Source organism: Prosopis cineraria, unplaced genomic scaffold, assembly GCF_029017545.1.
Source record: "Prosopis cineraria cultivar Desert tree isolate PC_DT_omini unplaced genomic scaffold, ASM2901754v1 PC2, whole genome shotgun sequence".
NCBI lineage: Eukaryota > Viridiplantae > Streptophyta > Magnoliopsida > Fabales > Fabaceae > Prosopis > Prosopis cineraria.
Genome location: NW_026555333.1, coordinates 12,375,016 through 12,387,877, shown reverse-complemented (window position 1 = coordinate 12,387,877; position 12,862 = coordinate 12,375,016). Strand labels below are relative to the sequence as shown.

Genomic DNA, 12,862 nt, shown 5'->3' with positions numbered 1-12,862 from the left:
TAACTTTTTGATATTTATGAATAGCTAAACTCTTTGCTCTAAGATTATTTTAAACTTTTGTATGAATTAACATTAAGTTCCTCCTCTCTTTTTGTGATTAATGATATATATGTGTTTATTTTACTCTTTCCTTAATGCTTCTAAGTGATTGGCCACCATTTAGATATATTCACTTAATTGATGCTTGAGAGGGTTAGGTTGAGTGTAGAACCTTAGTAAAATAGTGCAAGAACTCAATATTTACATGTTAAATGAATAGTTTTGCTAGTAAAATAGAGATATACTTGCTAGTCTTATACCCACGTTAGGGTTGTTATTTAAAATTGAGTTTTATTAATTGTAACAAAAGATTAAACAATTAATCTAACTAAACACTTATTCATACATTGAAAGAGCTTGTCCAAGTATTTTTAGAACCTTAAGTTAGCATATATTTTCATTAAAAGCATTTATGAGAGGAGGTAATTTTGGTGTAATGAAATGCAAGGGAGATAGATAATCCTATGTCCCAATTTATGTTTGAAGTTTGTGAATTGATTACTTTTCTTTATTTTCTAGTATTAGTTTAGTTTGCAACATCATTTTCACCTAATTTTATGTGGCTCAACTTAATTGAATTTACTTAATCTATTATTTGATCATCATTATTTTTAAACAAATTCTCGAGGGAATGATACTTTACTCATTTTATATTACTTGCTACGACTTATGCACTTATGGTGAGTAACAATATATATATATATATATACATATATTGTTTGGGCATAAAATGTCTATATTTAAGTAAAGCCTAAATTGGCAAGAAACAAAGCGTTAGGCTTATATAAACAAAGAGTTAGGCCCAATAAATCTTCAAATGAAGTAGAGTCTAATCTGCCAAAAGGAAACCTCATTGACTAAGCGAGTGTTGAGTTATGAAAGAGACATGACTCATAAAATTTAGAACCACTAAATCATAAATATTGTTATCTAGGTGAGAAACCATTGCTTGACATGCCTTGAATTTTGTGAGTTCATGCCAAGTAGGATAAGATATTTTAGCATGAAGCACCTAAGCTCCTTGTTTGGCAAACATACAACACCCAAGTCATCCCTTGATTATTGGAGAGTTTGGACTAGTCTTGTTACATAAATTTGTCCTGTTGTGAATTTTAGCCCATGGACTTGGTCAAGAGGAATAAGGAGAAGATAAAAGGGGCTAAATTAATGATCATGCATGAATGATTATACTATATGATGAATTGTATTTATTGCCTGCTTTGCATGCCCTTAAATACTTTTCTTTTATATGTTTCAATTTAGTGAATCCTTGGATAGTGAGATAATTATTTCACTCCTTCTGGTTTTATGCTTTACTTATGAAGATTTGGGTCTTAGCAAAGGAAAGGAACCAGAGACTACTAATTAGTTTCTTGTAGCTGTAATGCCTCCTGCTTTGTGTATTGAATATGAGTATATTGCCAACTGTGGACAATTATGTATTGTGTTCGCCGAATTGTGATATGATATTCATGCATCTCTAGTCATTTTAGTGAGTCAAGCCTCTATGGGCTTGTGATGGGGCTAGAAAATATTTTGATATGAGTATTTGGATGTAATATGATAAACTTTGTAGTAATTGAATGAGTTTAGAGATGCATGAGGTGATCTTCTTGAATTATGGGTTAAAATAGTTGTTTTGGAGGTCAAGTTTTAGTATATACATGCATAATTGATTGTGATGTGTTGAACATGTCATTTGGCTCTCTAAGTGTAGTTCAAGGCTCATGAGTGGCTATTGGCTTATGGCAAAGGAATAGGATACTTGGGCTATTTGGAAGGTGAGAAAATGTGAAAAGTGATCTCAAGCGTCCAACTCCCTCATTTGATGTAGTTTTGAAATTGAATTAAAGCCAATTGATAGAGCTTGAAACAAGTTTCATTTAAACATTTAAATCATCTCGATTAGACATTAGACAAAAAGTTGTGTAACTAAAAGTTTGGCCAAACATACTATCATGATGATAATTTATTGTCATACAACATGTCTGCTGCGGAATTACCTTGATCAAACATTAGATTGAACTTGTATTTTCAAATTAGAATCCAAATGTTTGATGTTGAAGTACATGAGAAAATTTTAGATGTTTAGCAAGTTGTTTTGCTTTTTGTGGCAAGTAGTTGACTTAATTCAATCTTCTAAGCTATTTAGTGAGATGTGATTCTTTTATGATGTATGTTTGATGGAAAGAATTTAATGGGTGAGTAGTGAGGGGTGAAATTTTTTAATCAACTATAAACTATTTTTTTATTTTTTTTATTCTTGATGTAATTTACCCTAAGCTTTAAGCTTGCCTCTTTGTACTAGGGGAAAAAAGAGAGAAATGATTTCTTTGAATGATATATAAATGGTGGTTAGCAAGCCCTCGATACAAGAATTTTGGTATACATTGCATTTGATAATACAACATGTTGGCATAATTTTGAAGTTTATGTTCTAAGAAATAGGCTTACGAGTTCTAGCCCTTAATTCATTAAATAAGAATTGAACTTCAAAAAGTAATTAGTCTTCAAAAAATTTAGATTTATGGGCTTGAGCCCGTAAGAATTGTCAGGCTTATAGCTCACCTATTTTTCATCTCTAACTTTGAGAAAATAAAGGTGATGGAAGGGAGGTTCTAGTGAATTTAATTTTAAAAAAAGATGGATACAAAGTTATACAATTTTAATAAAGAGTGAATTCAAAATAAAAAATATGTAAAATTATTTTAAAACTTTCAAACCTATTTATTTTATTTTTTTCAATGAACTCATTAGCTTATAAAAAATATGTTAAAAGATGAAGATAACAACCATTGTATTTAATATTTTAGAAAGTACAAAAATATTGTAAATTATTTTCTGTAAATATTAAAAATGTAAAAAAAATTTGTTTTAATTTTTTTCATGTACAAGTTAAAGGCAATGTTTTAAAATTTAGATCAGATATTGAATTAGAAAAAACTAACTATTCATTATTTTCATAATACGTGCATAATAGTATATGAATAAAAATGTATTATCAAATTATTAAATTATATTTTAAAAAATTAAGTAGTTGAATTTGATGATTACATTACACCCTTGAACTAGTCATGTTTTAATTATTATAATTAATCTAAGATTTTTTATATTTTTAAATTATACATCCAACTATTTTTAGTATTTGTTTCCTCATAAAAAAGAGTAAATATATGTACATACCCACCTAAAAATCTCTTTCACAATCACATCAGCATATTAATGTATTATTCATTAATTATAATAATATATTTATTTTATTTGAATCTTGATAGCCATTTTATGTGACTCCAACAATCTAATCAAAACAAAAATTATAATTTTACTCACTCCTCCTCTCATTAATACCTTATTTGATTGGAGGGGATTGAACCTCCCCCCTCCTCTCTGTTAAAGTTTCTTCTTTCAATCAAACAAATATGGTATAATTGTAAAGTTAAGAAAGTGAAAATCTTTTTTCAAGTTTCAACCATCCATCTTTTTCTAACTCTCTTCTATTGTTGACTTAGTTATCCTTCTCATCTTCCCTACCATCCTCTCAATCTATCAGTAAGTTCTTGCCATCCCCCCTTTTATCATATATTCATCACTAGGTTCTTTTTTTTTTAATAAGTAAGTTATTGGTTCTTTGTTAGAATATTTGTCTCCTTTTTCATTTTAACATTTTTTTCATCAATTTTTCCTTTTCCTTTTCCTTCCCTTCCCTTCTCTTTCTTTTCTTTTTTCTCACTTGGGTCCTTTCAAACAGCCCTGATGCTTGATATAATTTTGACTTTCAATTCAAAAGCTAGATTTAAACCACTCAACCTAGTCTAACTCTTTAGATAGTTCAAAGTAGTGAAATGAGCCATTAAGGTGTCCAGGTGATGGCCTGTCCAGTCTGATCTTTAAATCATTGGTTAAAAGCATAGATGATATTTTAATGTCTATTATAAACCTTCATCAATGCAATTTAAACTTTAGTCTAAATAACAATGTGCATGGAATCATTTAATAATGGGTTAAGGGTTAAAAATATCTTTGAAGTGCACACGAACTGTCACAAATGACCCTAAACTCAATTATAGGTCATTTATATCCCTCAATTTTAAAAAAATTATTGCTCTGTTACCTTGACATTAACTTATCGTTATGTAGGTCCTGTATATGAATTTTTTAATGTTTTTATCATAAAATATTGTTGTGGGGCTCACATTATTTTTTAAACAGGTTAAGGGTCAATTTTATCCCTTAAGCATATATGAAAAATCACAAATGACCCTAAACTAAATTTAGGATTAATTTTATCCTTCAACCACTAAGATTTTTAAATTTATTACCTTGTTGTTTTCTCCATTTATTTTATTTATTAATGGGGCCCATTTTAAATTTTTTTAATATTTTTATTATAAAATATTTAAGTGGGTCTCGCTAATCATTTTTAAATATTCTTTCCTTCTCTCTTCCTAATCTCCTTTAGTCATTTGAATCAAGGTCATGTAAGAGTTGTTGGAATTGTTGTTGATAGGAAGAGAAAGGGATTGAAGGATCTTGGAATGCCATCATTCAAGCACTAGCTGACCTGATTGAATCTTCAAACCAATAAAAGCCAAATCTTGCAAAACAACCATGCTACGTTTGAATATGCAAGAATGGGCTATGTAGATGAGGGGATCAACACTATAATTACTTTGAGCCATGTGCGAAGTGCAACATGTATGCTTATGTATGAGTTGTTATTCAGCTATAGATTGAGTTTGGGCTAGAACTATCTAACTAGTATTTTGTAATGTAAAGTTAGCCTTTAAGCACTATGTTTCCCATTTTTTATTTAGGATTTTTCTCTCAACAAGCGCATGTTGCATCTCTAGCTATAGATTGAGTTTTAAGTATACGTTGCTCTCAACTGAGGAGCTTATGTACAAGGACTTAGCTTGTTAGACGATACACGACCTTGATTCAAATGACTGAAAGCGAGGGGCAGAGAGAGAAGGAGAAAAAATATTTAAAAAATGACTAGTAGGACTTACTTAAATATTTTATAATAAAAGTATTAAAAATTTTTAACACGGGTCTTATTAATAGAAAAAATAAATGGAGAAAACAGCAGGGTAATACATTTAAAAATCTTAGTGATTGAGGGATAAAATTGATCCCAAGTTAAGTTTAAGGTCATTTGTGACCTTTCATCTATACTTCAGGGATAAAATTTGCCTTTAACCCATTAAACAAAATAATGTGGGGCCCACAAGCAATATTTTTTAATAAAATACATTAAAAAATTTATATGTGGGACCCACATAATGATAAGTTAATTCCTAAGCAACGGAGCAATGATTTTTTGAAGTGGAGGGGTATAAATGACTTATAGTTAAGTTTAGAGTCATTTGTAACCTTTGTGTGCATTTCAAGAATATTTTTGATCCTTAACCCTTTTAATAATTTATTATTCCATGCATATTAAAAAACTTAAACAATATATTTTACTCTAGAATTTATCTCATACACTTGTGTATTTAGAAGTAACATAAATTGATTTTTTTTACCCAATTTAAAAGCAATTTTTGGAAGTTTAGAAGAGCAATTTAGTTTCAGAATTGCAAGTTTAGAAGTATTTGTAACCCTAAACTCATTTTTAGTGTAATATTCTTCTTTATTTTTTAAAAATGATACAATCTAGCCTCTATTGTTAACAAAAATTAACTGTTAATTGAGCAAAAAAATGACACTAAAAATTATAAAAAATAATCAATAAAATTTTATTGGTATTTTCTATAATTTTTTGAATTATTGTCTATAATTTTTGGACCTTTATTGTAATTTTTTGTCTTTTCTGTAATTTTTGGGGTTTTTTCTCTATCATTTTCTTATCAATTAACAGTCAAAATTAATTTTTGTTAACAATAGAGGTTAGATTATATTGTTTTCAAAAGTTGAAAGAGAAACATTGCATAAAGAAAATAAGTTTAGAGTTTTAAATACTTTTGGACGTATAATTCAAGAGTTAATTTACTTTTTTACCTTTTTTCTTTTTTTAAAAAGCTAAAATAAACATAAAAGTGTTTTATAACAAATACATTGAGGACAGCGATGTGCTAGGGAGCATGCCTGTTACCTTTGAGTTTCTTTATTATAATCTTAGTCTTCAAGAACTTGCAGTAAAGAATACCTTCATAATAATTGTAGGGAATGTCTGTTCATTCACACGCAATGACGATCTCACGTTCAGGTTTGAAAATTAAAAGATACCAATGTTTGCAAGAAATAATGTAAGAATGATTATACACAGCTTCAAGATTTCGAATCATGAGTATTTTTTGAAATTTCACAAATAATTAATAAAAATGCAGTCTTCAAAATTACAGGCCCGTTTGGCAGACTCCAAAACCGAAAAAAAAAATTGATAACATATTTTTAAAAAGTATTTTAAAGAATAAAAAAATAAATATTGTTTTGAAGAATAAAAAATAATTTTTTTTAAATATTTTGAAATTATTGTTCTGAAGCACAAGTGATAATAAAAAAATTTATTTTTATTATTTTTTATTCTCAAAATATATTTTATAAAACATATGTCTTTAAAATAATAAAATAAAAAATAATTTTAAGCAAGTCTCATAATTTCTTACCTGTTAGAAGAGCATGAAGTTGCTCCGACCACTAGGATCAAAATTTAAGATCCACTTTTTCTATACAAACCCCAAATCTCTTAAAGTGAAATGGTGGTGTTTGGATTAAAGGATAAAACAGATAATATAAATGAAAATAAAAATTACATACATTGAAAGACATCAAAATGCTTTATTGTCAATAGTAATGAAACAGACTACACACATTTTTTTGGGCCAAACACACTTTTTTTCCCAAGACAAGACTCTTTATTTCCCTTCCAGGCATCAATAAATATTTACTTCGATAAAAAATTCAATTAAGCTTTATGAGAGAATTGTCAATCTATTAATTTGATTGCCTTTTCTAATTAGCATTCAACGTTAACGAACAACTTAAACATTTTAGAAAATGGATCTAATATTAATGATGCATTAAAACACTTTGTAGTATCGGGTTTTTCTTTTTCACATGCAGATGGTCATTTTTTTAAAATTATACTTTTTAACAAAAATTTAAATCTTATTTAATTTTTATTTTAAAACTTTTTTACAATATTTATCTTTTTTTTGGGGGTGAAATGGCAAAAAAAACGTTTAGCACATATTATAACTCATCACATTTGGTTATTCCGCATGTTGACTCCTTTTAATGTAAAATAAAAAACTAGGACTGTGCAAAAGTCTCGTGGTCTCGTTCGGTCCGGTCCGACCCATAAAAACCCGGTCCTGTCCAGTCCTGTAAAATGCTGGTCCTATAAGACCAAAAAGACTAAAAAGACAAGACTAATTTTTCGGGTAAGACCAGACTAGAGACCAAGCATCTGGACTAAGTGGTCCGGTTTGGTCCTATATAATTATTTTAATATAATTAAAATTAATTTATAAATTATTAATTAATAAGCCTTAGAAAAAAAAAGTCTTAATCCTGCCTTGCACTTTACACTCTGATCGAAAAAAAAAACCTCAACACAATACTTAACAGCACTTAGCATCTTAGTCACTCACTTAACTTTGCTCTCATTCTCAATTTTTCAGTGCGCTAAAGCCCTAGCCCCTGCCTTGCACTTTGCACTCTGATCTTGATCTGTTCGAACTTTGAAGGAACATGTCTGTGGGTTGATTTTTATTACTTTTGTTCTCGCTGATTTTTTTTCTCTAGTCTATTTTCGATCTTTCCTTTAATTTTTTATTGAAGTTATATATTTAAATCATTTGGAGTTTGGACTGTAACTAAAATATTATTTTCTTGGTGTTAGAAATTATTATAGATTTATTATGATTATAAGTGTTTTTATTATCTTAATTGAATTTGTTAAGTTGAAATAGATTATTGGTATTGGACTAACAGGACCAGTCTCCCAGTCCTATGGACCAAGTCCAGTCTTATTAATCTCCGGGTTTTCACACAGGACCAGACCGGACTACGGGTTATCTAACCCAGTCCTTTTCATGAAAAGACTAGACTCCGGTTAGGCTAAAGTCCAGTCCTGTCCAGTCGTTTGTACAGCCCTATAAAAAACACACACTTTCATATGCAAGTTATTGCCATACTTCAAGTATTTTGGTTTTTTCAAAATTAAATCTGGAAATCCACGAAAATTGTTTTTTTTTTCCCTCAACATCATTTGGTCCCGTTTAACATAATATAATTTCATTTGCTCTACTACATTTCCTTTCGTTCATTTTACAAGATTAAAATCGAAACATGGTTTCCGGCCAAAAAAAAAAAATTGAAACATGGTATTGTTTCATCCAAAGCCGTGGTGCACGGGGTTGTGTACAGTACTGTATAAGCAGATAAAGGCAGTAGAGCCTGACGACCGGAGAGGACCCCGCTAACAGGCTGCTTCTCTGTTCTTCATCAACGTCCACGCTTTTGTCTGATAACTGATTGTTTGTGTTTTCCCACAATCAGATGACCAAAGTGGCGATGCTTCATCAGCAATCGGGGCTTCCTTCCCCTGTTCCGCTTTTTCGCAAGTTTCCGTCTTGTTTGGTTCATTCTCTTCTCAAATTTGGTTTGGGTGATGCTGACTATCCTACTCTTAAGTCTGCCTTATTTGCTTCCGCTTCTTCAGCCAGTGGCTCAGGTGCCGAATATTCCGGTAATTTGTGCTCCTTGTCTCGCTGTTTGCTTAGTCAAGTCTCTTATTTCTGTGCGCGTTTTGTGAAATATTTATCTGTAGTGTTCCCAGCTTCCTACCAGCTCAAGCCGAACTAATGTAAAATACCATTTTGTTGGTCTTCTGTCAAACATACTCTAATTAGGATTATAGCATATCGAACTCACATATTTTTGCCATAAAAAGACAAGGACAATGAGGCCTGGTAAGAACACACCTTTCTAGCACGCGTCGAGATTGGTTGAAGTCTAATGCTTGAAATTTCAGCAATTGATTTTTGGGTAAAATTTACAGTTCTTTATAATTTTTTCTATCCATATCTTCGATAAAGATATGATATGGATTTTTTAACACAGTTATCTTTGTCGGATAAGCAAAGGTTTGCAGACATTTATGAGTTGGTGTTTTATGCTTTCCGTTCGTCAATTATACATTTGGTTCCCTGTCTTGTTTTAAGAGCATGGATTATCCTCAATTTCTGTATGCTCTGTCCTTGTTATTGGAGTCTTCTTTTATCAAGAAAAAGCAAGTTCGTCCTTATTTTATTTACCTTGGATTTAATTATAAGAATGTACTTGGAGATAGATTACTGATTAGTGTTTATCTTCTTTTGGACAAGTGTGTTGTTGCAATGCCGCTTACTTATAGCATTTTATGTTGAACCCCTTTTCACCAGAGCAATTGTTGGATATTAGAACAACGAAGAAAAGGAAAGGGATAGCTGGCATAGATCAGGATGAATTAGTGGATCCCAAGATTTTAGCTGATCCAGACAGTTGTTTTTGTGAGTTCAAAGGGGTACACATACACCATAAGATATATGATGGGGAATCGCAAGCACATAGCATGTTCAACAATCAGACTCTTTCTCAGTTCCCTCATAAAACTAGGCAGCTAGGTCTTCCTATGATTCTGTTACATGGCTTTGGAGCATCGGTTTTCTCATGGAAAAAGGTTATGAAGCATTTGGCTGGGCTTTCTGGTTCAAAAGTTCTTGCTTTTGACAGGCCAGCCTTTGGATTGACATCACGAGTGAATTTTTCTTCAGGAACTGATGTCTCAAAATCCTTAAATCCATACTCGATGCTGTTTTCAGTGCTTGCTACCTTGTTCTTCATTGATCTATTAAATGCCGACAAGGTGATCCTGGTGGGGTATGTGAATGTCTAATCATCTGTTTGGTAAACTGAATAAGCAATCATATATTGCTGCCCTACGTCCACGTGTCTTGCATTTGTTACTTGTCTAATTATCCTGGTTGTTTTATGGAAGAGTTGTTTGTTAATATGAAGGTGATTTTATTGGTATCAAGCATTAAATTAGTAACTCTGTGTTTCACCACTCAAGGATGGTAGTCTAGTATAGGGTTTCCACAATTTCTTGTATGATTGCGTCTGCAAATTGTGATACTTCTATTGGCTTTGGTTTTCTTCCATTGTACCTTATCCCTGCTATGCTCAGAATTTAGTTTTATGTTGAAGTTGAGATTTTCTCAAAATGGCACGTCAGGCACTCAGCTGGATCACTTGTAGCAGTTAATACATATTTTGAAGCTCCTGAACGTGTTGCTGCTCTAATTCTTATTGCCCCAGCAATTTTAGCCCCATTCAGTGCACCTAAAATTGTTGAGAAAAATCAAGTGAGGAAAGATAATGAAATGAAAGAAAACAATGATTCTCCTATCAGAGCAAACCCAATTTCTGGGCTTTACAAGCTTTTGTCCATGATTACCAAATACATTTCAGAAGCAATAACCAAGATGATGAAGGGGATGATAAATATGCTCAACTCTCTGTATAGGAAATTTTTATCAGCTGTCCTGCGTACTGCCCTTGCCACAATGCTGGTAACAAACTTTTTCGTACCTAATGCAATATAATATTTGCTTTTAGTTACTTTAAGACCTTCTTGATAGAAACATCACTGGATTAATATTATAATCAAATAACACTGAGGAATTGGTGGCTAAAATACAACTGCTGCTGAGCTCGTGAGAGCTTTTCCAATGAGCTGGAATTCCGCACTTTCCTTTTCACCAACATTTAGAATCCATGGCCTTTGGCTTAGAGTTGAAGTGCATAGTATGACATGTCATGATATTCTGATCAGTTCACATCAGTTGTCTTTTTAGAAATTTTCTTGTTGGATGACTCTTTGGGCATATTTGTTATTTTGTAAAACTAGTTGTAGCGCTGAAACCAACACATTATAATTGTCGTGATGGCTGATCTGTTTACCTATCTAATAGCCGCTTGCCTCAAATTGATTACAGGTGAGGATGGTTATTGATAAGTTTGGTATTGCTGCTGTTCGAAATGCATGGTATGATCCAAATCAGGTCAATGAACATGTCATTGACGGTTATACAAAGGTAATCTCTCAGCAATGTCCTAATTTTTGTACACTGTCAGTCTTGTCCATTTCTATGTCTTGTAATCTGAAGTCAGTACTCACCTGGGTGATAGCACTGAATGCAGCCATTGAGGACTAAAGATTGGGATAGGGCACTTGTTGAATTCACTGCAGCAATGCTTCTGGATGAGGAATCTAAAACAAAGCCCCCACTGACTCAAAAACTGCATGAGATATCCTGTCCTGGTAATGATACTAATCATTATATATAGAGAGATTATATTATCTAAATATGATTTTACTTTTTATATAGTGCAGGTATTGATTTGAATTTTATATATTTATTTGTCCCCTATATTTTAGCTGGTTTGTGTAGGATGTTGTTGTTTTTCTCATTGTTGTTTTTTAAGGTTGATTTCTAGATAATGTTTTTGCCTTTTTAGTAGCCGCTTATTTTATTCTGTTTTAACATGCTTTAGCAAATAGTTAGTTAATTGAGTGTTTGACTACATCTCTTTTCTTCTATAAATATATTTCATTGCTATTCAAGAAAGTAAGCTCAGAATATTATTAAACCTTGAATTTCCATCTGTATATGTATTTGTATGTATGCATGCATGTCTGCTTTTCATCCCCCCTTTTCCCAATATATCGATCGAGCTTTGTTTTCAATTAGCTGATCAGAGAAGGTAGCAATTTGGATATGGACATGAATATATGATAATGCCATTTATAATTGGTTATGCTGCGTAATTTACGGTAACAATGAATAGGTTGATCTGTTTATGCTATCTTTGGGGATTTGCCAAGATGTATTTTCATTTTTAGATCAATCCTGTGGACACTTGTGTGAAGACTTCGGATCAAATTGGGATTACAACGTGAGTTGAATTGGAAACTGTTAATCAATCTTAAAAGATATATTACATTCTATGAACTTTGGATTTTTAGCTGGCTGGTTTTTCTTGGGGAATATATGGTGAATAATGAGTTTTACACACACACACACACACACACACACAAGTAACAACCTATTCTACTTTTGCCCTGAGTTGAATGCTGAGCATGATTGGTGATTTTTTTTTAATTTAAAAAAAAAAAACAGTTCTGATTGTCACTGGTGATAGTGACCGGCTAGTTCCTTCATGGAATGCTAAGAGACTTGCAGGAGTCATTCCAGGATCATCCCTTGAAGTAATTAAGCAATGTGGCCATCTGCCCCATGAAGAAAAAGTTGAGGAGTTCATTTCTGCTGTGGAGAAGTTCCTGCGAAGATTAGTTGATACTTATTCAAATGAGCATAATCTGCAACCTGTAAAATGAAATTCCTACTGCTCAAGCGTCCCATTTTACTTCATTGAAGATCTCTAGAAGGCTGAACGATAAGGCAGATTAATTATGCCCCTGGATCGCAGTAAACTCATAGAATTCATATGTGATGATAGCCGCTCATATTTAATCCAGCAATCATGATGATCTCTGTACAGCTATTGAGAAGTTTGAGTTGTGGAAAGTAGTGTATAAGCAAAAAAATAAAAAAAAGGTTGTAATTTTCACCCTATTTTATCATTTTGTAAGTACTGGGGAAAAAGTACCCTATGATTTCTGCAGCTTGTTAGTCTGCAACAAGATTTGTGCAAATCATTGAATCTACTCGATCTCTGATGCAACACAGATTGTGTTCATTTGTGTGTGCGTATTACAAGCCTTTATCAACTTTCTTCTTAACTTCAAAACATTCCTTAAATGCCAATGGTT

General features: G+C 31.8%; 1 protein-coding gene across 3 annotated transcripts; it reads left to right on the top strand.

Annotated features, from left to right (window-relative positions):
• Positions 1-8,355: 8,355 nt before the first annotated feature.
• LOC129303178 (uncharacterized) lies at positions 8,356-12,789 on the top strand. 3 transcript variants are annotated; one of them, XM_054942297.1, is made up of 6 exons: positions 8,356-8,734; positions 9,429-9,906; positions 10,262-10,598; positions 11,025-11,123; positions 11,230-11,350; positions 11,933-12,165. In XM_054942297.1, exons 1-6 carry the CDS (start codon positions 8,545-8,547, stop codon positions 11,992-11,994), a joined length of 1,287 nt encoding a protein of 428 aa, XP_054798272.1. In that variant the 5' UTR covers positions 8,356-8,544; the 3' UTR covers positions 11,995-12,165. The 3 variants fall into 3 exon arrangements, with proteins under 3 accessions (XP_054798272.1, XP_054798271.1, XP_054798273.1); XM_054942296.1 differs by lacking the exon at positions 11,933-12,165 and adding an exon at positions 12,210-12,789 and having other exon boundaries at positions 8,361-8,734; XM_054942298.1 differs by lacking the exon at positions 11,933-12,165 and adding an exon at positions 12,210-12,789 and having other exon boundaries at positions 8,613-8,734; positions 9,372-9,906.
• The last annotated feature ends 73 nt before the right edge of the window (positions 12,790-12,862 follow it).